This window comes from Dromaius novaehollandiae, chromosome 7 (genome assembly GCF_036370855.1).
Source record: "Dromaius novaehollandiae isolate bDroNov1 chromosome 7, bDroNov1.hap1, whole genome shotgun sequence".
NCBI lineage: Eukaryota > Metazoa > Chordata > Aves > Casuariiformes > Dromaiidae > Dromaius > Dromaius novaehollandiae.
Genome location: NC_088104.1, coordinates 38,526,029 through 38,549,496, shown reverse-complemented (window position 1 = coordinate 38,549,496; position 23,468 = coordinate 38,526,029). Strand labels below are relative to the sequence as shown.

At 40.4% G+C, this 23,468-nt stretch overlaps 1 protein-coding gene across 7 annotated transcripts in view; it reads left to right on the top strand.

Annotated features, from left to right (window-relative positions):
• The window catches only part of PARD3B (par-3 family cell polarity regulator beta), a 432,959-nt gene that overhangs the window by 277,593 nt on the left and 131,898 nt on the right, over nucleotides 1–23,468 (top strand). For all 7 annotated transcript variants that reach the window (XM_064515264.1, XM_064515263.1, XM_064515262.1 and 4 more), the window contains 2 exons: nucleotides 13,274–13,480; nucleotides 14,527–14,761. In XM_064515264.1, the coding sequence (XP_064371334.1) occupies nucleotides 13,274–13,480; nucleotides 14,527–14,761 (442 nt within the window). The remainder of the gene's footprint in view (nucleotides 1–13,273; nucleotides 13,481–14,526; nucleotides 14,762–23,468) is intronic.

Here is a 23,468-nt window from a genome sequence, read left to right as displayed (position 1 = left end):
TAGGGGCTCTGTGTGCTTTCAAAATGCAGGCAATGAAGAATTGAATTAGGAACAGGAAGCGGTGTCATCTAGCTAAAACATAGATTTTCATATATTGGCCTTTCTGTGCTGGATGGTTTTTTCATTCTGGGCACCGTCCCTGTGTAGCCCATCCCAAGAAAGTAACAGTCATACTGGGTTAGACAAAAAGTCTGTCTAGCCTGTGTCCTCTTTCTGATACCAACCAAATGTTTATGCCTAATGAGAAACAAAAAGACATGACAAGTTTATAAGTTATTTCTTCAAGAACTCTCCTTGCCTTTGTATATTCAGGGACTTGAAGAGCAAGAACAGCCTATATGTATTTCTTAATCTTCAGTGGATTTTGCTTCTGCTGACTTTTCGTGCCTCCTCTTGAACACATGTAAACTTTTAGCGTCTACAGCATGAAAGCTTATCCATGTAAATATCTATGTTATCAGGTATGTTGCTCTGAGGAGAAATTTTGACTGATTGTCCAGTAATTTCTTTTCTCTTAAACTGAGATGCGAACCTAACTAGTAGCCTTCTGCTTCTTTCTATGGGACTCTTTCTTGGCAGGGGGAGTAATTAAGCATGTGGTAGAAGAACTGTTATATCTCTTATTTTAATAACATTAGCCTCTATTTCAAAAATCCAAATTTAGATTTCTGGTCTGGGGTAAATTCCTTAGTATGGATTGGTATCCAGTGTGAGTATTGGCATACTCATTAAAGGTCAAGAGAAGAAGCTGCTGAGCAGCTCTGATTAACCATGTGATAATATGCATGAAATTTTAAGAATTATATTAATATTGAAGTAATTGATCGTCATAAGTCCATACCCAATCACAGTACAGGTTGTTTTGCCTCCTCTTCTTGAGGAAACGGAATGGCATGCATTTCACAGATTAACCAAATTTCCCTCTTAATGCAAATCAAGTATTGGTTCACAGCCAGGGAGAGAGAATAAAGAGAGCAAAAATACTTCAAGAAAAATAGGCTGCAGGGCGGAATACAAATGCAAGTTTTCACTCTGAATATTTATAGAAGAAACAAGAAGTTAGTATAATTGTATAGATGACAAATTTTTTATTTAGGAGATCATTGAACATGAGAGCTATTCTTTTTCTGTGTTTGGTCAGCTTGAATAATTTAAACTGAAGCACTAGCCCCTGTTAAAAGGCAAAATAAGATGTTCTGACATTGCTAAAGAAACCTAGCAGAGCTGCTTAATATCTTTGCAATTGTTCAAAATGCTAATGTGCATTGTTCTTAATGGTTGTGAGACTGCCTTTCATTGTAGTTGGAGCAGAAGCTATAATTTCAAGAATATTAGTGATACTGTCATTATTTAGTTTTAAGAATCTACTGAAGGGCTAGCAACACAAGTAATAGAATCTAATTTTTATTTTATATTCTTCTAGCATTTAGAAATGCAGTTTTAGGAGTGACGACATTGCAATGAGTGCAGTTTTATACCTTTATGTTGTATGGTTGTGTGTGCATATAGCCAATATATTTGCCTACATGTGTGAGTAAACTGTGCATCGATGGACAACATCTGGAATTTGAGGGCGACGAGAGACTGATGTGCTATCCTTTTAGTGTTAAATAAGCCAAATACACGGTTCAAAATGAGATTACTAGGAAGGAAGACATTTATTGTTGCAAACAGTTCAGGATCTTAACTGGCAAAATGTCATCTGCAATATCACGTTAGAATTTGAAAATTATATATCTGCTAACACTCAAATTAGCGTAACGGAAAAGGGTTAAAATAGCTATATTATTCTTTTATTTATTTGTGCTGCATATCTGACAGCATTTCTTCATATACAGACTTTTTCCTTGGTTGATGATCAGCATTAACTCCCGCTTTGCACGTTAATGTAGTACTTTGTCTCCATAAAGGTGTTTTGTCTAGAGGTCATATCTACATACTTTTTCAGGCTCCAGTGAAGTTAGCTGTCAGTCTTGAGCAAAACCAAAGCCATATTTAAAGAGCTGCAGATTAGTGTTTCAGAAGTTAGCATTATCCAGCATATTTGAGATGGATTCTTTCAGTCTTGCCCCAAGAACCAGCAGGAATCAGCAGAGGAGGAAAGAGATTATTACTTGAAATAAGAGAGGGAAAAAAAAACAAATTAAGGCATACTGCTTATAAAACTGTCTTTAAAATATATGCAGATATTTGTTATATAGTAAAAAAAAAAAAAAAGGCTGTAGAGTTGGAAAATGAATACAGCGAAAATTTTGCTGTAATGTAGATAAAAGAGAATGCGTATTTGGCAGTCACTTATCTGGACAGCACTCGGCAGAGACACAAACAAGGAAGAAGAATAACCCAGGGGAAGCACTACACCGAGCTGCCCTTGTGAGCTGCAGTTTGTAGAGGTGCTCTTGCCCTAGACAGTGCATGTGATGTGTTTAAAGTATAAGGTAATATTTCAAAACTCCTGATAATCTAAGTGATGCATCTTTGTGCAGTTTGTACTTTTAAAGCTATTAGTACTTTCCAGAGCTTTGATTTCTTGAACAAATAAAAACAGACCTTTCCAAAGAGTAAACCCTTTCCTTTTGAAAGGCATACGAACATTCATTTCTTCTCGCTCCCTTAGCAGGCCTGGGGGGCGATTGAAGATGGCTCTTTGGACTGCTAAAACAATGGAGGGAGGTTTTCCGTTTGTTTTGAAACTTAAAAATCACTACTTTGAATCCACCTCAGGCTGAAGTTATTAACATCTGACACTTGGGTGACTTACGTAAAACGAGTTAACGCAGTCTGACTCTCGGTGGGCAGGTATGTGTAATGCCATAGCACAGTGCCAGCAGAGTACACAGATCAAAGGCCAGACACTCAGCTGCCCTGAGCCCGGGGAAAGGTGTTGATTTACCCCAGCTGAGGACTTGGCCACAAGGCTCGAACCAGCTTGGAAATGCAATTACGCATCCCGGGTCTAGAGTCCTTGTTGATCAGAACAGCGGAAGTTGAGGCTTTGGTACTAGAGCAAGGCTCCTAAAAGCCACCGTTGCTATTAGTTGCTTAGGAGCCTGTTCTAGGCAAAGATTGCAGTTCAGTACTGATTTAAGATATTTCATATGTGCTGATTTATTTTGGAGGGATTGTCATCTATTCAAAATAACTTTAAAGAGTGGCATGATCCTCTAGAACAGCTGCCTTTGTAATACCAGATTTTGAAATTTTGTCCAGGGATCCCAACCACCAGGTGGTTTAGTAGATCGAACTGAGGTCCGAAAGGCTGACTTCTGCAGCTGGTCTGTGGTGCTTTGCCAGTTTGCTAATACGATTGATTAAAAGTTTGGTGATCCAAGCACATCCTGATCCGCTTGCGGCTTGACTCGGGTTCATGCTTCACAAGTTCATGGCGTTCCTGAGCAGAAGCATGCATTTTCCAATAATGCTGAGTCTTAGCTTAAAAGAAACCGTTTCATTTTGAGATAAGTCATCTTGGATTGGTCTGTATTAAAATTTTATTTGATTGTGCTTAACCTATACCAAGTGATCTCGATTGCCGTATCAGTGTGGTATTTCCCAGGTGCTGCTTACCACCGTGTTAAACTTACGGAAATTTGGAATTTTTGACCATGATTTAGGACAGTGCTTTGACTAGCTTCTCTAGAGAAGTCCCCAATGCTTGATGAGGGATGCCAACAATAAGAATTGTAATGACTCTTTCTTCTCCTTTGACCCTACATTTCTGCAATCTGATACCATATTATTGTTAGGAACATCTTTGTATCCACTTTCCCTTTGTCAGACAAGTGGAAGGGAAGAGGGTACCATTATTTGCACAAAGGCAAGAAAAATGGATAAGGTCTGACAGAAAACCTCAAGAAAAGTCTCTGCATATTCATTTGCCACTACATTTATTTAAATCATATTCTAGGTTTTGTCCCATGCAGCAATTCTATTAGGGTTTTTTTTGGCCATTAAAACACATTTTAGCAATGTAAATCTGCAGACTACTGTAAAAATCTTTAATACCTAACTTGGTAATTAGTAGGATAACATCTTTAGGATACTAAAAATGGCTGCAGTGGTAGTGGAAACAAAACCGAGGGATCTGGAAAGGTTTCCCTATCCAAGGGGGATATTTAAAGTTAGGCTCACATTTGCTAAAAGTCTAAGGATGAAGTGGGTTTTCCAAAAATACAGATTTAAGAATCCAGCTGTATTTGATCTCTCATTCACCTCCTTGCCAGTTTCTTTTTAAAAATAACTTTTTTATTAAAATGTCTCATCATGACATACATATCCACCAAGGGAGCAGCAGTCCCCTTAGGGTAGTACCATATACCCAAACAAATGTAAAATGCAAAGTAGTGCATCATATGCATTAAGTCTCAGAGTCAACCAGTATAGCTAACGTAGTGTTTGGCTTTTTTTGTAAGCAAGGCTAGAATTGTAAACCAGTTGTGAGTGATGTTGGTTAAAACCCCAGAAGACTGCCAGATGTCATCAGATACAAGTCTGTGTCCTTGCACACTACAGAGCAGTTTAGCAAAGTCGTCTGCTGCAGCTGCTTAGAAGGGGAATTTCTTGCCAATTTTTCCGTGAATTGGACATGATTTTTTTTATATAGATTAATTTCCATGGAAAAAAGCCCTGATAATATTTTCCATATTTTAAGACCTACAAAGCATGTTCTCAGTACTAAAGTTTTTCTTTATTTTACTTATCTTCTCTCTGTTGACATGACCCTGTTGCCTTTTTGAGTTTCTTATCAAACTACGTGTCTTATTTAAACACGTAGGTTGAGGAGCATTTGTGAATATTCCTCTCTAGCTCCTGATGTGTGGGTGGATGGGATCATTGTAATTGCTGAAAATGTGAATATGAAATATCATTGTATGCTCATATACCTATGGGAATGTGTATGTATTTCTGTTCCTGTACTTTAGGTGCAAGTTTACTGCCAAAGTTACCCAGATCCAACTAATGTTAGAGGAAATAACCTAGACATGGAAATTAAACTTTCCTTCCCTAAAAGCCGCAGTAAAGACCTAGTTCACAGGCTACTTGCATGCAAAGCTTGAAAGAGTTTATTTCAGTCTTTTTGAGTTATGGGTGAATAAGGGGGAAAAAAACCATTACCCAGCTGGAAAGCTGTACTTTTCCCACTCCTCAGTTACTCAGGTTTGGCCAGAGGGAGGTGTTCTTTGGGGTTTTATTGTTTTCATTCTCCAAAAACAATCTTCATGTCTGGAATGAGACCAAGCAGAGAAGTTTCAGTCCAGAGGATAGTTTAAAAAATGTTGAAGCATGTGAAATGAATGTAGGTTAAAGTCCCAATGTCACTGCAACTATAGGCTCAGCTGTTAGGAAGCTTCAGTAAAATACTGTTATCAAACTTTTAAACATTCAGATGATCCTAAAAATCTCAGTGGGAAATAAAAAGGAACTTGTGTTGAGGACTCTTTTGCTGAAAATCTACATAATCCTTTCTCAGATTCTGTGGGGATTTTGAGTCAGAGCTGTGCCAGATAACCATTTCTCTTATTTAATAATAGGTTTGACAGAATTCTGCATATTCCTGTTTAAGAGCTGGATTTTCGCATAAGCTTTTCAAAACTGTTTCAAGATAAATATTATTAAACTCATAAACAAAGCCATTTGAAAAGCATGCATGCTTTCAGGCAGTGGCCAGTGTATATAGCTTCCAGATGCATTTTTTACCTTTTATGCAGGTAATTTGCTGGCAATTTCAAGCAAAATGTACGTTAATTTCTTAAACCGAAAGTTAACCTCCACAGAACCATTTAAACAGGTACAAATAAATACAAGAAAATAGGTTTTCATAACCTCTTTTGAAAATCAATCTCTAAACTGAACCAAATGTAAATTTAGAATTAGAAGACATGAGGTCACATCACTGCTTCTCCTGGTCTGCTTTATGTTAAAGTGCAGTAAGGACTAAGCTGCCTTATGTTTCTGTGCTGCTAGGACGTGCTCATCACTGCGATAGGTGATTCTGGTTTTGTTCAGGGATTATGAAGAAAGGGTTATTATGGAAGATGGCTCGTTTACCCTGTGTGTGTCTGAGACAGAAAGTCTGAGTCCTCTGAAGCCTTTGTAAATACACGTTGCCGAATCTTCCCAGACTGAGATGTTTGTATGTTTGTAGTCAGCTAATCCACAAGTGGTTCCCCGATAAGGTTAATGCCCAGTTAATTGCTCCTAGCCTTGACATGCAGTTTAATTGCTGCTTGGCCAACATGTGTTTGTTGCTTGCTCTGTGCCGAATTTGAGCGAATGTAGCAATGCAAACCACTGACTGGTGGAGGGCAAACAAAATAAATACAGTATTTTATGTTCTTTTAATTCAGGGCCAAGTGGATTTGGATGAAGTGTTTATTTAGTTTGCTGGCTGCTTCAGATGCTGTGGCATATTGATTCCTTTTATTACTAGCAGCCATTTAACCTGACCTCTCTCAGATCCAGTATTTTAAAAGCCATAAATTTTAGCTTTACTTATGAGCAAGGATTGAAATGCTGTGAAAGCCTTTTTATTAGCAGAGCTTTGCCTTACTCCGTGTTCGTATGTCACCCATGGCAACAATATTTAGAGCTTCTTAAATTAGAGTGGCTGTTGGGCAGTTTGGGGGGGGTAGCAATAAGGGGAGCTCACAAACATCTCAAGCGTGTAGGATTCACTCATCAGCATGTGGGCAGGTGTACCAAAGAAACACCTTTATTAGCTAAGGGTGTCTATTTTACAGGTTATTTTGTTAAAATCTAGCTTTTTCTCTAATATTCTTGGATAAGAAAAAGCGGACACAAAAGAAGTATTTTACACAATTAATTTTTTTTATTGGCAGTTAAATTGGTGGAATTGCAATATGTTTTCCTGTGTCGCCTTGCCTTGGCTTTTCTTTTATATTAATAATCTTCCTTGTTGTTGCAGCAGCCTAAATTAATCCCCAAACGATGCTTAAAGCAGTCTTTAACGTGCAGCTTATGTGAGCGTTTGTTTAAATGTGTCCAGGCCAAAACTCAATGCACAAAAATGACATAGCACTTTTTGAACAAAACAATTATGAATAAAATGATTGATGGAAGAGGATTTCTCTCTGCATTCACATGTAAATAACTGAAAAAAACTTTGAATCAGGGAAGAAAACAGAAAGCTTATTACGAACTTTTTGCATTCTTGAATTTGTTATTTCTGATTTAAACTAGCTATGGTTTTGAAAATCTTATTTCAGGCTTGATGACTAAGATTGAGTAATAATTCAGCAGACTTTTTCAATGTGGGCTTAAGCTTAATGAAATTGATAGATCATAACCATGAGTTCAGCTTAAGTATTGGCTTCCTTTCTGCTGTTCGGCTGCTGAAGAAGTTTCCTCCCCTGTCCCACAGGTCATATTTAACTTTCTAGATGTTAGCCTCGTGCCGTTAAAAGTGACTTTGCTTGAATATTAGCGCAGGGACTCTCACTTCATGTTAAGCTTTGGCCTGGGAACAAAAATGTTGTTTTAGCTTACGTGAAGTGTAATTTAGATCAATTAATCTGAGCAAGTGTCACGTTTCCCAATCTTTTAAGCAGGAATGAAATCCGTGACCTTATCGGGGGGTGGGTGAGGAAACAGGAGTGAGGCAGTCACAGGGCACTGGAATTTTTACTGCTCCTCAATTCCACAAAGTTCAATTTACAAGGTGCCTGAAGTCACCGGGGAATCATATTTTCTGAAAACCGGACTTTTTCCTGTCTGTGTTGCTTTTCACGTATCTGTTTTCCCAGCAGGTTGTAACACCTATATCTAAAATCAATTTAACATACGTAAATATCCTTGAGGAGAAAGCTCCTGTTTTGTAGAAGGTCAAGTAGCTGAATTTATACTCGGAGCAAGTGCTTCAGTTTTTGCCAACTGGAGAGAAAACGCTAGCCTGCTAGAGGAGTGGGGATTCAAATGCCGAGGAAAACTTTTTGCTAGATACAGAGCTATGTTGGGAAGGGGAAGGTTATGTCAGAGGTTAAACTTATGTAACCAAATAAAGAAAACTAATTATTTCAACAGATAACATCATTCTTTTGTGGAAAGACTGGCTTTGCTGCATTTTGTCCAACGTTCAGCACTAACCTAGCAAATGCAACTGCCGTTTCTCTGTGTGCTTTTGCTTGAACCTGCTCCTGCTTTCACTCCTAATTCTTAGCTTTAATGGTGTTGCTCTGTGGAACTTATTAGCATGTTTTAGAAACGTTTCATGATGTACATGTTATTCTTTTGGAAATATTAGCACGCTGCCTTGCAGCGTCAGTGTGTGTTAGTAATAAGACTGCAGAAAGCAGCAGCCGCAGCATGCCCTTCAAAGGGGCCGGGAGTCCTGCATTTCTGCCCCTCGCCTAATGCCTGCCTTATTCCACGTGTGTCGTCTGGGCTCCAAATTGTGCGCTGCCGTTATTCGTGGTGGAAATTGCAATTTTCACAAATACAAGCTAAATTGCAGTCATTATATGTAGCAAAATGGATTGAACTATCTGTAAATAAGAAGTCTGTAACTGGCTCTTTTAATCAGACGACTTGTTAAATTCTCCCATGCTTTGATTTTTCTTTCTTAGGTTTTTCTGTCAGTGTTCAGTATTCCTGCTTCTCATTTGGGATGCTTGCTCTGAGGTATCAGACGAGCAAAACGGTGCATGTTGTCCCTAATTTGTGAGTGCAAGAGAGCTGGTGCTTTTGTCTTGCTTTTTATTGAGTCCTTCGTAATCTTTTCTGTGCTTACACTATAAACGAGTGTTGAAAGGGCTGCAGTATCATTTTGGGTTACTCTACAGAAATATCCTCCTAAAGCTTTCCATTTGAAAATCACAAACTAACTGAGGTAATGACTTCCAGATCCCTCCTTCCTAAATCATTCTCTGCATTGAATCAACTGGTGATTCAGGAAGTACCTGAATATAAAAACATAAGTGAGAGGAAAAATCCTTTGCAGTTGTGCATACTGTGAATCCTACGAGAAATAAATGGAACTGCATTAAACGAAATGGTTCACAAAGAAGTGCACATGAATTAATTCCAGCCCCCATATGATGGTGCAGCCCTGCGGGCAAGAACCGTGTGTGTCTACCTGGTCTCTGCTGTTCCTGTCCCATGGAGGTCAGTAATAACGGCAACTGTTTTCCCCCTTGACCTTATGCTTATTGAAGGAGACACTGACACTTTTTGCTTTGCACATTGATTTTAGGGGCACATTTTGAAAAGGAGCAAAGGAGAGTAAAGCAATCAAGTCTTATTGGATGTCCCTTGCTTTTTGTATCTTTGGACACCTTTCTCGTGGTTAACAGAGCCTGCTCATTCTCATACAAAAGGTAGCCCTACAGCAAGGGTGTATTTGGACTCAGTTTTGAGCTGGGCCCCACTTATCAGCCTGATTGCTGTACCATACGACCCTGTGCAGCAGCAGCCTTGTCCTTTCCTTCCTGAGAAGAAGTTTAGGTGCTTCGGAAACTCTCTCTGCCAGGCTCACCTCTGCAGGGGCAACTTAAGTTTAGCAATACATTAATTCATGTGAAAAAGTAAATATTATCCCTTAAGCATATTCTTAAAGTTTTAAATTTCAAGAAGGAAACATATAAAATGTAAAATTAATGACAAATAAGTGTAACTTTAAAGTTTCAGGGCGTTTTAGGAGTTGCTTTTCCTGCAGGGCGCCGGGGCGCGTGGCTGCTCTCGGGTCCCTGCCTCCGGGGCGGCTTGCACCGCCCGCAGCCCCACGGCGCTTCCCGGCTCCCTTCGATTTTCTCCCTTTTGGTATCTTTCCTTCTGCCTGGCTCTAGAAGAGAAAGGAGTGTGCAGATGTGGGAAAGAGAAGCCGGTAGATATCTGATAATAATAAAAGAACAGAAAGTGAGTTTACTTCTACTTGAGCCTTGAGAAAAAAAACCATGTCTGATAGCCATGCTGGCACTGAATGAAACAAATAGAAAACGGAGGTACGTATCATCCTGTCCTCCAGTTAAACATCACTTATGAATGTTATCTTGGAACCAGTGACTTGGTTTCAGCCAGTCATAGGCACTTACTGATATCGGTTGTTGTTTTCTTTCCAAAATTCAGAAGAGATGCATAAAATAATGCACCATTTATAGAAAAGGAAGTGGATTCTGCAGTTGTCTTTTTATTCTTATGCAATTACAGTGTAACTATACTATACTATAAATGAGGCCTCAGGAAATTTAAAATCTGTGCAAGAAGTACTTTTGCACATAATGAACAATTAAATTACTCACTGCCTTACTATATTTTTGCATTCAAAATGTAAGTAGGGCTAGATATTTTCTCTCTCTCCCCCACACACAATGTCTGCTAATAACATTAGATGGCAGTTTGGGGGGGTGGCTCTCTTTGGTGGGGAGGGTAGTGGCTTTTTTTCTTTTAGTCCCAGGGAAAATTCATATTTTCAGGTTTAAAGTAGCCCTAAAGGTCTGCAGAAATAGCAGAGGTCACTGGGGGGAATGGGAGGGGACTCTCCCTGCTGGGAGCCTGGTCCGGTCCTGCTGGCTGCGGAGTCCCGGGCGTTTCCCCGGAAAGCCCCGGCTGCGGATGCTGCTTCTGGGAGCGCGCTGATGGGTCTGCGGCTTGCGGCACCTCCTGCGTCTTCAGCTGTGCGCTAGCGGGTGTGATGGCCGCAGCCTTGCCGTGAAAGGTAAAGGGAATAAAAGCAGAAGTGGAAAAATAAAAATTTCTCTCCGATGAACCCAGCAAACGTGTCCATTGATGTAAACGCCATGGCTAAGTATTCCCCTCCTTATACAGATTGCATTGATACTTCTGGCATCAATAAGGAAAAATGCGCTCATTCATCACCTGGCTTCGGATGTTTTTTCATGGGAGGATTTTCATGCTGATAGTGAGAAACTTCCAATGTTGCCAGTGAAATTTCAGGCTAAATGATTACAGCCTTAGGAAAGGGCAGCTAAATGCCTAACTATTAATCTGTTACTAAAGGGTCTCAGTAAGCTTTTGAATAAATGAGGATATCTTTTAAATAACAGAACCTGGGGAAATGACAGATGAAATTTCACTTTTGTTGCTAATGAGAGAGAAATGTAGTTAATCTCTGCCATTTTATGCCATTTTTTGAGGTAACCCAATATTTGATAATGTTAGGCAATGAAGTGATCATAAGCCAATTCTGTTTCTGCCCTAACGTTGGGGACATTAGAAAAAGTTTTAGTTTTCCAAGAGAATGTTTTGCTGAATTTATTTGGTAAGTAAGCAGTGCCCCATTTGCTTTCTCTTTCCCTATTTTAATAGAAAACTGAAAATACGACATGCAAGTTGCTGTAAGTGCTCTCTTTAAAGTACCAGAAAGCAGGAAGTTATTGCTAAAAGTAATTCCCCAGGGGGACTTTCACGTTGGGACAAAACGGCAAGATACAGACTATTTATACAGAGAGAAGCATACGTTGCCAGCAACGCTGTGTGTTTCCCATGCAGTTGTTTAAGGCACGCATGCGACACAGAGCCTTTTCGTCGCAGCCCTGCGTGACGCGGCCGCGAGGCGCCCAGGCGGTACGCGCTGGAGCCCAGCGTGTGCACCCGGGAAGCTGAAGTGGGGCCGGACACACGGCTTTGACTGATACGTGTCACGTTTGAGCGTGTCGCTCCAAAGCCATAGGTGTTAGCTTGGCTTTCGGTAGGAATTGCCGTCGTGCGTTAAGAGCAGTTGCCGCGGGGCCGGGGCCGTCGCTTGCGGGCGGGCGGGCGCTGTCACTGCTGCTCTCCCCGCCGGCGGTCCCTGCCCTGCGGGGCATCGCGGAGCCTCTTGCTGACACACGCGTTCTGGGTGATTTTTAGCACATTTCTGTTGTATGCGAGGTGTTGCTCAAACTCCATTTCAGCGTTTGCTGGTTTGGCAGCAATGGTAGTCTCCAGAATGGCAGTTAATGAGGGAAAGAAGGTTGTGCTCCGTGACCTAGCAACCAGGTTTCCCTTAAGCTTTTTTCTGTCTTCTTTATTTTTTTCTCTCCTTCCAGCTATGTATGAGTCTGTACTGGCAGTGTGAATTGCTTTATGTATACAGTGCTAATGATCCTCTATTTGGTGCCAGTTCTTAGCTTTTTTTCCTTTAGGAATTCATTGATTACACTGTTTGAGTTCAGAAGTATTTGTACTCTAGGACTGCTAAAATCACAGTATAGTATTAATATATCTGCCTTTCCGGCGACCCTTGGGCCTCTTCAGGAGTGACAGTATATGGACATGCATGTGAAGGTCTTTTGTTCTTAGGTTATCCTGCTGCTTATGTTAGTATCACTTACAAACGTTAAAAACCAAAGCATTGTGTGCGCTCCAAGACTGTAGCAAGCCAAAGTCTATTCCTCAGTGCTTGTGCATCACGTTTACTGCTCTGCCATATAAACATTAAGTAGATACTGTAAAAACTTTTAGATTAAGCCACGTTTGTGATTTTCTCTAGTGCACGTGCTCTGTGAACTTCTGTTTTTGTGCCTATTCCATTATCATTGTATTAATATTAGTTAGCACTAATGCCTAGTAGTACTTAAGCTGCCCCAAAAGAGAGCCTTTCTAAGGTGAAAAGGTCAGGCATTCGACAAGAGAAAAGATGGGGGGACTCGGGAAGGTATTTGCTTTTTCATTATTGTATAAACCACTTTCTCATGCCTATGAAGAAGGAAAGAGGCAGCATCATAGTTTATATTAAGCTGTACTTTGCTGGAAATATTTATGTTTCTTGAAAAACCTGCTGTGCATGTTGATAGCATAGCACCAGTTTCAGCTTGAAGAAAAAGGTTGGATAAGACTGTAAGAGAACTAATAATATCTTCTCACAGGAGAAATGTGTTTGAAAATATCAACCATTCATACAGCCTGCCTCGTTCAAAAAAGCCAAAAGCCTGGTTGTGCAGCAGTGCTTATTTCTGTGAGCTTACAGGTAATGTCCTCCTTGAGACGCCTAGCGGTGTCCGGTTGGACATTGCTGCCAAAGGGTGACGAAACAACCCCATCCTTCTCGTCGGTGCGGGCGTTAAAGGGACGCAGAGAGAGCTTGCTCTTGCCCATCGCTGTTGGCGGGTCTATAAATTGCGTGCCATCCCCCCCAAGTCTGAACAGGGATCTCTACTGAACTGGGTTTAACTTAGTATTATTTTTAGAACAAATTACATTGATTGCATACTATTTCAAAGCCCCCAAGTAATAAAGTACACAATTAAATGTATCTGTCTGACTAGTTTCATTTCTCTGTGTGGTTTTCAGTGTAAAAACTTAACTGTTTCTTTCCCAGACTCTTTCAGCAAAGATTTTGGTCCTACTCTGGGACTGAAGAAGTCCAGTTCTCTGGAGAGTCTGCAGACGGCTGTGGCTGAAGTTAGGAAGAACGAACTCCCTTTCCACAGACCCAGGCCTCACGTGGTCCGTGGTCGGGGCTGTAATGAGAGTTTCCGAGCTGCCATTGACAAGTCATACGATGGACCTGAGGATGTCGAAGAGGGTATGTTGCTGCTGGTACTTACCAAAGGAACCACCTTCGGTTAGCGCTGCTGGCGGTCAACTCAGTAAGGCACATAAGCAAGTGATATAGTCCAATTGAAGTTGGTTGAATTTTAAAAGCTGCTTGTCTTCTGCTGAATGGAGGTGTCTTTGCAGTGCCCCATCCAACCGTGGCTGGGTTTAGTAGAAAGTCTTTCACTGACCTCCTTTGGGATGGCAGAAAGTTGAAGGAATTAGACCTCAGTCCTTAAGGAGCTGTATTTTTCAGCTTCAGGAAGCAGCTACCTTCTTCATATTACATTGAAAAGTATCATGTTTGTTTTACAGAAATGTCTAGAGCCCCCCTTCTCCAACCAGAACATTTGTTTCCTGGTCTGGTCAAGGCAGAACCTACTGACGGCACCCTGGTGCTCACTTCATTGCCATGAGCTTACAGTCCCCTGACTGGAAATACCCCTTCTTGTAGCACGAAGCTTATGACTGTGCTTGGTTCCTGAGCTCCCAAATAGGAAAAAAAAAAAGGAAAAAAAACAAACAAAAAAAAACCAAAAAAAACCCCACAGCTCTTTTCCAACCAGGCAGAACAGTTCATCTATTCTTTGCTTCAGACATTAAAATAGAAAGATCCCAAGGAGTGAATGAAATCATTTTGTTATGTAAGTGGGTTATGTCAGTCCCCAGAACCTTCTGTTGGAGTCAGCTCTCAGTGTTTGCTTCCCCGTGTGTCGGCTTTCTTGAGCTGATGGAGGTTAACAAGCTAGATTTCAAATAGAATAGTGTTTTTCCACATGTCAGAGTTTTCATATCAGGAATAATGACTAGAAACAAGTCACTGTAATAATTCTGTGTTTAATTTACAATAGAAACCTGCTTGAATTCACTAGATATGTTTAGTCTACTTTTAAAATTATTCAATTAAGTGAATGTGCATTGCGAGTCATTTGAGCACTTTGTAGACACCGACGCTGTATTTCATGTGTTCGTACATGTTTTGGTGATCGTAAGTGGCCCCTAACCATTCTCACTGCTGCTCTTTCATCTCTGCAGATGGTTTCTCTGATAAGAGTTCTCACTCTGGTCAAGAAGCGCAGAACATGGAACCCACCCTTCTGGGGAACCCCGAGACAGAAGAGGTAGAAGGCAAAGTAAAAAAAGACAAAAAAAACAGAGAGAAAGAGAAGAAAAAAGAAAAGGGCAAGGCTAAAAGCAAAGAGAAGAAAAGGAAAGAAGAAAATGAAGATCTGGAAAAGAAAAAGAAGAAAGGCTTCGGTGTCATGTTGAGGTATGGCATTTTAAAAAAACAGAATAACTTGTGCTCATTATAATATTATATGAAACCACTGATATTCTCGTAAAGTGGAGGAAGAATTATTTCAGTTGGACTCAAAATAATGTTTATGTTATTTAAAAAGAAATCAGTTTATACTTTCACACCAAACTTGTAGCTGAGGCAGAAGACATTTGGCAGACAAAATGTCTTTTTGTGCCTTTGAAATTCATTCCCATATGTCAAAAAAATTCGAGGTTTTAGGCTAAAAACAAGTGAGTGTGTGTGTCTGGGGGGGGAATGGCTTTGTGGGGAATATTTCTGAGTAATACATGACCCACTCCCACGCTCAGACCTTCACCTCCTCTTCCCTCGCTTATCTGCTCTTCCTTCGTGCATGCTTTGGGGAGAGCAGGATTGCTTGTGTTACTATAAACAGTCTCATAACATTTGCAGTTGCTGAAAACCACGAGCTATGATAAAATCTTATTTTTCATGGCTTCTGCAATTGCCTGCAGTGGTCAAAACTTCAGCTTTCTCCCCACCTGGCACACAATTGTTTGGATTTATTCAGTGGCTTTTGCATCTCTGGAATTACCAGAGACTGGCCAGGATGGCCTGATGTTCAGAAATGGTGGAGAAATCATCTTTGTGAATGTGCTGTGCTCAGAGGAGTCTTACACAAGGTGGAATCCCTGAGCGCAGTCTTTGCCAAAAGAAACAAAGAAAGCAGGAGCTGTTGCCTGAATGCAGAATAGTTGCATAGTTTATACGGGCTGGATCACGTGGATCAGTGCTGGGTGTTCAGACCCAGCCATGGTGCCGCCTTCAAATTGAGACTATGGAGTCATGGCTAGAGATGGCACTGGTCATGTTTAGAGTCAACTCTGCTATCGCATTTGAAGTCGTAAGGATTTTTCCATTGGTCAGATTGGCAGGGCTGTTATAAGGGGGAGGCTTGGGCACAGGAGGATGGCTTTTTGCTGCATCGTAGGAGTTAATCTGCTGGGATTGTCTGGACAAAACTCATCTGGCCGTTTCCTTGCTTTTGCTGGAGCCTTGGGTACTGCAGGCACCCTAGTTGGTCACCCCTGCCTCTTATAAATGTTTAGTGTATTGAGGATTGAAGTGTTTTAATTTAAGGTGAAATTAATACAGCGTATCTGGAGGAAATTTAAAGAGGAGAATAGACTGTAAGACCACGTGGTTACTTCTGGTACTGAGCACTGTTAGCTTTAGGAGGCTATTGGTGTTTCCTGGCATGCTGTATTGTAGACTGGCTGGGTACGTACACAAAAGGCACAGCCATTGCTTCGTTGAAGATGCTTGTAACTGGTAATCTAAAATTCAGCTGCAAGGTCATCTCACTTACAATAGTATTCAGTAGGATAGTGCTATGTGAACTTGTCTTGCAGCTTTCTGTGGAGACATCCTCTGGACTCGAACATCCTGTGTTATATTGACCTTGCACATGGAAGGTTTTAGCTGACTTTCTTCCATGCATCATCAAAATTGTCCCAGCAACTTTTGAACAGTGAAGATATGTTGTCCAAAATGCATAGGCATGCCTATGTGCCAAATTTCCGTGGTTTCGGCATTTGTTAGGAAGGCACGTGGGTACACCAGCCTGCATTCAAATCGGGTCTTTAGGAATGCCGAGGAGGTGCACTCACACCTGCGCTGTGCACGTGCGTTTGTGTTCGTAATGTGTAAAGAAATAGGGCTTAACATGGAACTGTAGTCAAAACACTGAATAATTAGGAGGGTGACTTCAGCAACTCTTTTCTTGAGTATCTTTAGCTTTATGTCTATTTTCATTCCCTTTTTTAGCTGCTTGCAGCGAATAGGTCTGTGGGAGGAAGAGAGGGGTTGGCACAGAGGTCTGACAAAAGCAGCAGTACTCTGGCTCATGCATCGCTGACAGACTCTTGATGAAGCTTTCAGTGCAAGATCTTTCTTACGGGGGTGTGATGCCGGAGCCAGAAAGAACACGGGATGACGTCAAAATCCAAACCAAGCATTTGTAGTTGACAAAAAAGTCTTATAGCAATCAACATGCAAAGCTGGGAACAATAGGTTACCAGTCAGAGTGATTCATGTTTTTAGAACGTATTTCACATTTTGATTGTACACGTGATTTTTATACATCTGCTCTTTTCATGTGCTAGCTTTTTATTTTGATTGATAGTCTTCCCAGCAGACAGTAATTGTATTTATTTACCTGTAATTGTATTTATTTACCTGTATGGCAGCACAAATGGGAATTTCTGTCTCATGCCGTTGAAAATCTATATAAAGCCACAAAGATGGAGGCAACAGGTTACAATGAAAAGAGCTGTTTGTAAGAGCTAACAGGTCAGCTGGGAGGGTTTTGGAGGTTCTCTGTCCTTATGAGTGTTTTTTCCCAGAATTTACTAAATTGTTCTTGAAAAAAGATTCCTTGCTGAGAAGGCAGGAGTCCTAGGGAACCCCAGGCATGATAAAAATGAAAGAAGGGTGATGACCTGTAAAGACTGAACGAGAGCAAACAGCATTGGTTTACAAAAGAACTGGAGAGAGCGTATGTTCTGCTCAAGATGGGCAAAAACAGGCAGGTACTTCTGCAGGGAGGAACTGCTGTGGGTAACAAGGAGAGCAGAAACAAGGATTTTGAATATGATTAAAGAGGTAATGGGGAGAGGATGGGGGAACTTAAGAGGGCTTGAATACTATCAGAATATTGGATCCAACAGGTATTTTTTAAAATAGTTTTGCAGTGATAGGAAGAGTGAGAAGTGTTTTTCAGGAGCGCTAGGGAGGAGAAGAGTGCAGGAAGAAGTTTTAGATGATCAAGTATTTTAGCAGCATGGCTGGAAAGGAACAGCCAGATTTTTCATGACATTGTGGAGACGGAACTGGCATGTTTTATTGGTGGAACATCTGTGGGAGGAAAGAGAGGAGCTGAAGATGACAAAAAGTTGTGAGTTTCTGCAGCAGACAAGGTGACTAGTAATTCTTGTTGGCTTAAGAGAAAGAAGTAGAGCAAAGTGTTTAGAAACAGACATGACTTCCGTTTTTGACATGCTGGGTTTAAATAGGATGGAGAAGCTGCCACAGGAGGCATTGGGAATGTAAACACTGTATAGGGGGCAGGAAGCTAGCTGGAGAAGGAGTCTGTTGCAGGGGCGGTGGTGGTACTTGTGATCCTTCCTGTGGGAGACATCCGCAGAACGGGGGACGGAGGATAGAGCCCCTACTAGACTGGCAGGAGAGGAAGACCCAGTAGAAAAGAAGTTATGAAAGCAGCCGGCAGAGGTAGGAAGAAAGGCACTATGTCTGCCTGGGACGCTGCAAATTCACTGCCATGAATTTTTCAAACTAGTCGAGTGATTGGCAGCCGTGCAGCTAATTGATCCTGCTGAGAGCAGGAGCCCCACGCCAGTGCACTTGTATTGCTGTAATTCCTGGGCTACTTTGTTCAGAGCTGGTTCAGCTGAGCCTGCACGGCTCTGCGGTGCCGTGGAGATGCTGCTAAATGGGAAAATAGACTTTGTGAACCTCAGTGAAAATTGGACTGAGACAAGAAATGATCATCCTTGGCGAGAGCTCCTGGGCCAGAGGGACAATGAAACTAGTTCTGAGATCTCACCAGAAAGCTCACTGCTAACGAAGACGCATGCACTTTCTGGCTCTTTCTGCAGAGTGACAAGGGGTCAGGTATAAAGGACAAAAAGTAGAGTTTGAGGCATGAAGTACCTGCTGGAAAAGTCGCATTTGTCTGTGCTGGGCTTTTGTGCTGTACTCACTGTGTCATGTATGGCTATAACAAGTTTTATCTTGATAGCATGTCCATGTGAATTGGCTTGTTTCTGCCTTTTAATCAATAACAAAGCATTTCAAGATATTAAAACCAAACCCAAGCATTTATCTGTAGTACAAGAAGGTGTAAGTGTTGGGCTTTAGTCTTTTGCATCTGAGATTTTTGAACATATTGGAATTGCTACTGCACGGGTTTTTTCTTTTTTCTTTTTTTTAATTTAACAACAGAAAATAGCAAAGCTGTTAGCAGTTGCTAACAGATTTCACTTAGTGCCTCATCTGTTGCTCAGCTGCTATTTACTTGTAGTTCCTAGTCTTTTTTTTTTTCCCCACATATAAAAGAAAAAAAAAGAATGATTGCTTTCCTGTGAAGCTTTTCCTGGATTGAAGCTTTATTTAGGTGACTGTGATTCAGGAAAACCATTAAATAATCATGCTTTTATTTTTGTAATCGTCGTTTTTTTAAAAAAAAAAGTGTAGTTTTCTTGTTTTACTTAGTATTTTCTGAGTATTTACTTAGAATTTTTGACTGTAGCATTTTTGACTCCTGCACTTGGAGCAAAGTAAATTAATATGCTGGAGGTTTCAGAGGCAAATTACACTGGTTGTTATCGATTAGTTAACTTTCTATAATCCAAAGCAGTATTTTATTATGGCGGAGATTGTGTAGAGACTGTATATCCTTATTTGGTTGTACAAGTTATCTTTCTTTTTTGGGTCCCGATGCATGTATCACCTGCCATAGTTTTGGATTTGCATATGCGCTGTCCAAAGAACAGAAGTTGATTTGGTTAACTGTATGTAACATTGGCTAAGCAAGCATTATTTTACTTTTTGATGTGTTCTGGCACATTGCACCATCATAGCTCACTAAATAGCCCAATGCTAGACAACAGAAGGCAAAGTAAATTGATATTGTATATGAGGAAAACAGTTACATTAAATACTATCATTAGCAGAGCTGTGACTAAATTTGTACTGCAGTCTCAGGAAGAAGCCAGTGTCTAGCACCAGTGCTTAAACTCTTTCTGAATAGGTATGATATCCAGTTACGTGCTAAACTTTTGTATGTTCCCTACAGATTCATAACAGCAGCAAGACTGCACCGTATCACACGAAAATCCTGGTTCCTCCCTTTCTTGCACTAACACAGCTGACTGTTCTCAGGGCCTGGTGTGTGTTGAGAAGACTGGTTTGCCTCAAATGAGCCTCCCTGTACTTCTTTTTGAAAGTGTTTGTATTTCCATGAAAAATGCTGTAGTGAAACAGCATTTTCTCTGCTTTTAAGTCGAGCTAGTGCTCAGTGTTGTGGGTTCAGAAGTCGGTCCAAGCCCGTGTGAGGGGGCTCTGGAGACTATCTGGAAAGGTTAATTTGCCCCTTGGTGCAGGGTGGTGGAAATCCCTGACACTGAGCACTAATGCAAAACGCATTAGCACTTAGTACTAGGAACACAAAGCTGATCTAACCAAGAGGTTAATCTAAAAAAACTAATTATTCCTCAGTTTGCTAGGTGCTAAACTTTGGTTTTTAAATTTGCCGTCTATAGTTATTTAATCACCTTGCTTTGAAGTCCTATCAAATATTCTTTTCTAACAAAGGCAGGCTTTGAGTTAATTTCCAGATTAAGTTGGAGAAAGACTGAACCTTTAAATCATCAGGGGAACGTGACATCTGCCACGCATTGCTGCTCTGTATCCTAGTCCCATAGCGGTTGTTACAGACCTGGTACGTAATAAATGCAAGAAGTCTATGGCTCTCTTACTACCTTTTCCAGATAGTGATTGTAAAATTTCTGGGTAGCCCTTTCAGCTTTATGGGTATGAAGGTAAGTTAGCTAATGGAGTGCAGCCACACCAATGAAATTTTAATAGCTAATTCCCCATAGGCAGAGGCCGGTAGGCTGAAGTCATGATTTTTTTGTGATGTAAAAATCTAAGAGCAAGTGTGTAATTGGTGACTCAGAGTAAAGAGTTTTGCCAAACTGGAGTACAGTGGAAGAACACTGTCGTTCATCCATTCATTATTTCCACCCTCGATTCAGGAAAAAAACCCTCCTCCTTTTAAAGCAAGTTAAAATATTTAAGTTTAAGCATTAAAGTTAACTTGGCTTTGCTCGTGTACTAGTGAATACATTCAAAATTGGTGAAGGTGAGAAAATGTGTAACCCTGACAAATAATTGCATGTAACTACAGCTTGAGATGTGTATTTGTGCACACACCTGCAAGTACAGCAGGCGGGAATGTATGTGCGTATTAGTTACATTTGCTCTTTCCTCTTTAGAAATAGTACGTTTTCTCACATAACAATTCATCTTACGTTATTTACCTTCCATTTCACAATATGAGCCATGAATATTTTATTTTTTGTCCCCTTAATTTGCCAATTTTCCTTTGAGCTAAGTGCCCTAGTGATTTTAATTTTTCATTCTAGATGGAAGACAGAAATGACCTGTTTTTTCATTATTACTATTATAGGCCTTGTGCTCAGAATGATACTTTTTACAGCTAGCACTCTTGAGCCTGTAATGGTATTGCAGAGTAGATAGCATAACATACAGATACTGACTTTCATTAAGTATAGCACTGTGATAGCATATGGAGAGAATTTTTTTCTGGTCTGTGTTGCGCTGAGAAGTTAAGCATGGGTGAGAAAAGTTAGCGGTGTAATGAAGGAAAAGCAAATAACATGGTGATGTGATTGACAGAGAGAGGCAGTGTTTGCATGTGTGTATACATACATATCTATATACACACATACATATATATGCATCTATATATGTATATACTATATATGTAGGATGGTGGAAATCAATGCATAGACATGGACAGACAGAAAAAACAAGACTAGATTAAATTACAATTTAATTAGACTAAAGTTATTTTAGAGGTTTTTTGTCCCCAGTAGCAAAATGATCTGAAATGGATCATGTTTGTGTATTTGATAGTCAATTAATGAGGCACATTAATTCTTCTGAGGCCTTGATTTCCTTTTGCCTAATAAATATTTCCACTTTTCAAATAAGTAAGTTGGTAAAATACACCTCCTGTTTCCTTTAAAGAGCACAAGAGAATGAGAAGGAGGAGACGCCTGATTAGTTTAATGTATCTTGAGTTTGTCAAGTATGTAAAAAATAAAGAAGACAAACATCTCAAATGATATGTATCACTTTCTTCCTTTTCCTCCACCATATTGATTCCTCCTTGGTTGCATTCATAGTCAGATGAAAACAGAGAAAATAAGGGGGTTTTGTACTACAAATGATCACGTGGGCTGCCTACTAAAGGCTTATTTGTTTAATTAAGCATCTGTTCTCTTCTTAATATGCATGCATAAATCTCATTAACGTTAGATATATGCAAGTGCAATGAAGAAGAATAGACCCTTTACTCTCATTACTGAACTTGGATAACAAGATTTATATTTACTTAACAGATCAGAGCAAAAGTTCCCTCTGACTATTTAAAAGGACTCGAATTTACAAACTGTTTGCGAGGGGTATGCTTTTTGTAAAATAGTTGCATGTTCACTTCAAGTTAAAATACCATTATTCAAGTCATTAATCAAAAAAAAGAGACAGAGAACATGCTTTGTCTGTACGGATAATTTTGTGCATCCAGATTCTGTGACATGGCTACTTAAGTGAGCACCTGCTCCGTCAGTATTCACCTCTGGCTGTTTCCCACCTGCTGAAATGAAAGCGGACTCCAGTGCTGGGGAAATATGAGCTGGCCCTTCCTGGAGGGGGCATATTTCTTCTGAGCCTGCGTCTGCCTATCTCCCACGTAGCCCCTTCTGCAGAAAAGGCCTTAAAAAGCAAAGTGTGTTCTTGATGATATCCCCTCATCAAAAACACTATGGTGATGTGTTTATCCTTCCCTGAATATCCTTGGCTATTATTTGTTTTAAAATCCATCTCTTGGCTGAGGATAAAACTTGAATCCCAGGTTTTCCATATAAGTTATGGTCCATTGGGTGTTTCTGTATGTAGTGTGTTTCTGCATTACGGTCAAAGATCCTGAAGGGTTTAAAGTCAAGGTTTAAAATTAAGGCTGCCTGAGCTGCATTTGAACTAATAAATACTTACTTTCGTCAGAAACGCAGTACGGAGTATGAATTCTACCTTAAGACAAAAAAGCCTGCTTTGCTGCTTTTCTGTCTCAGTATTTCTTATCATAGGAACTTGGTCAGGGGGGGGGTGGGGAGAGGGAGAGACAACAATTAACAGAAAAATGATACAGAGGGGGGGCTCCTGACAGATTCCGTAACTACAAAGTGCTGGCAGGTGCCAGTTTAATAGGTATTGCCATTAACAGCCATCTGTAGAGAAAATGAAATGTACTCATCTCGCTGAATTATGATTTATGCCAGACAAAGCAGTCAAACCAAAGTAATATTTATATTATAATGCCGAGTCATTGATTAAATGCACATGGCATCTCAAATCCAGTTGACATTTTAAGTTGAAATGATTGCAGACATGTAGCCATTTATTTAACTATTACTTTAAAAAATGTGTCTCTACTTGTTATTAATAGAAGAAAGTCAGACCTGGCCAATATTTCAATAGGCTGACCTTTTGTTTTGCTGACATATAAAAGGAACAAAGCTCCTTTTAGGGCAGCCACGATCTCGGAGAGCATGAAGTATGCTAGCTTCAGAAAAAGCCTGACCCCTTTGAGCCGCTCTGTCCCTTTCTCCCGTTGTCTTTTTCTCACGGGATTTTTGATGGGACGTGAACAAGAGGTGGTTTAGGATTTAGGAATATAGTCCGTCAGGGACTTTGTTTCAAGTGCTGCTCTGCTCCTGACTTCCTGACTGGCATTGGTTAACTCGCTTAGCTGCTCCGGGCCTCAGTTGTCCTTGTATAAAGGATATCCTTTATCCTTACATAAAACAAAAGTAGTGGCGTTTCTTTGCTGCTT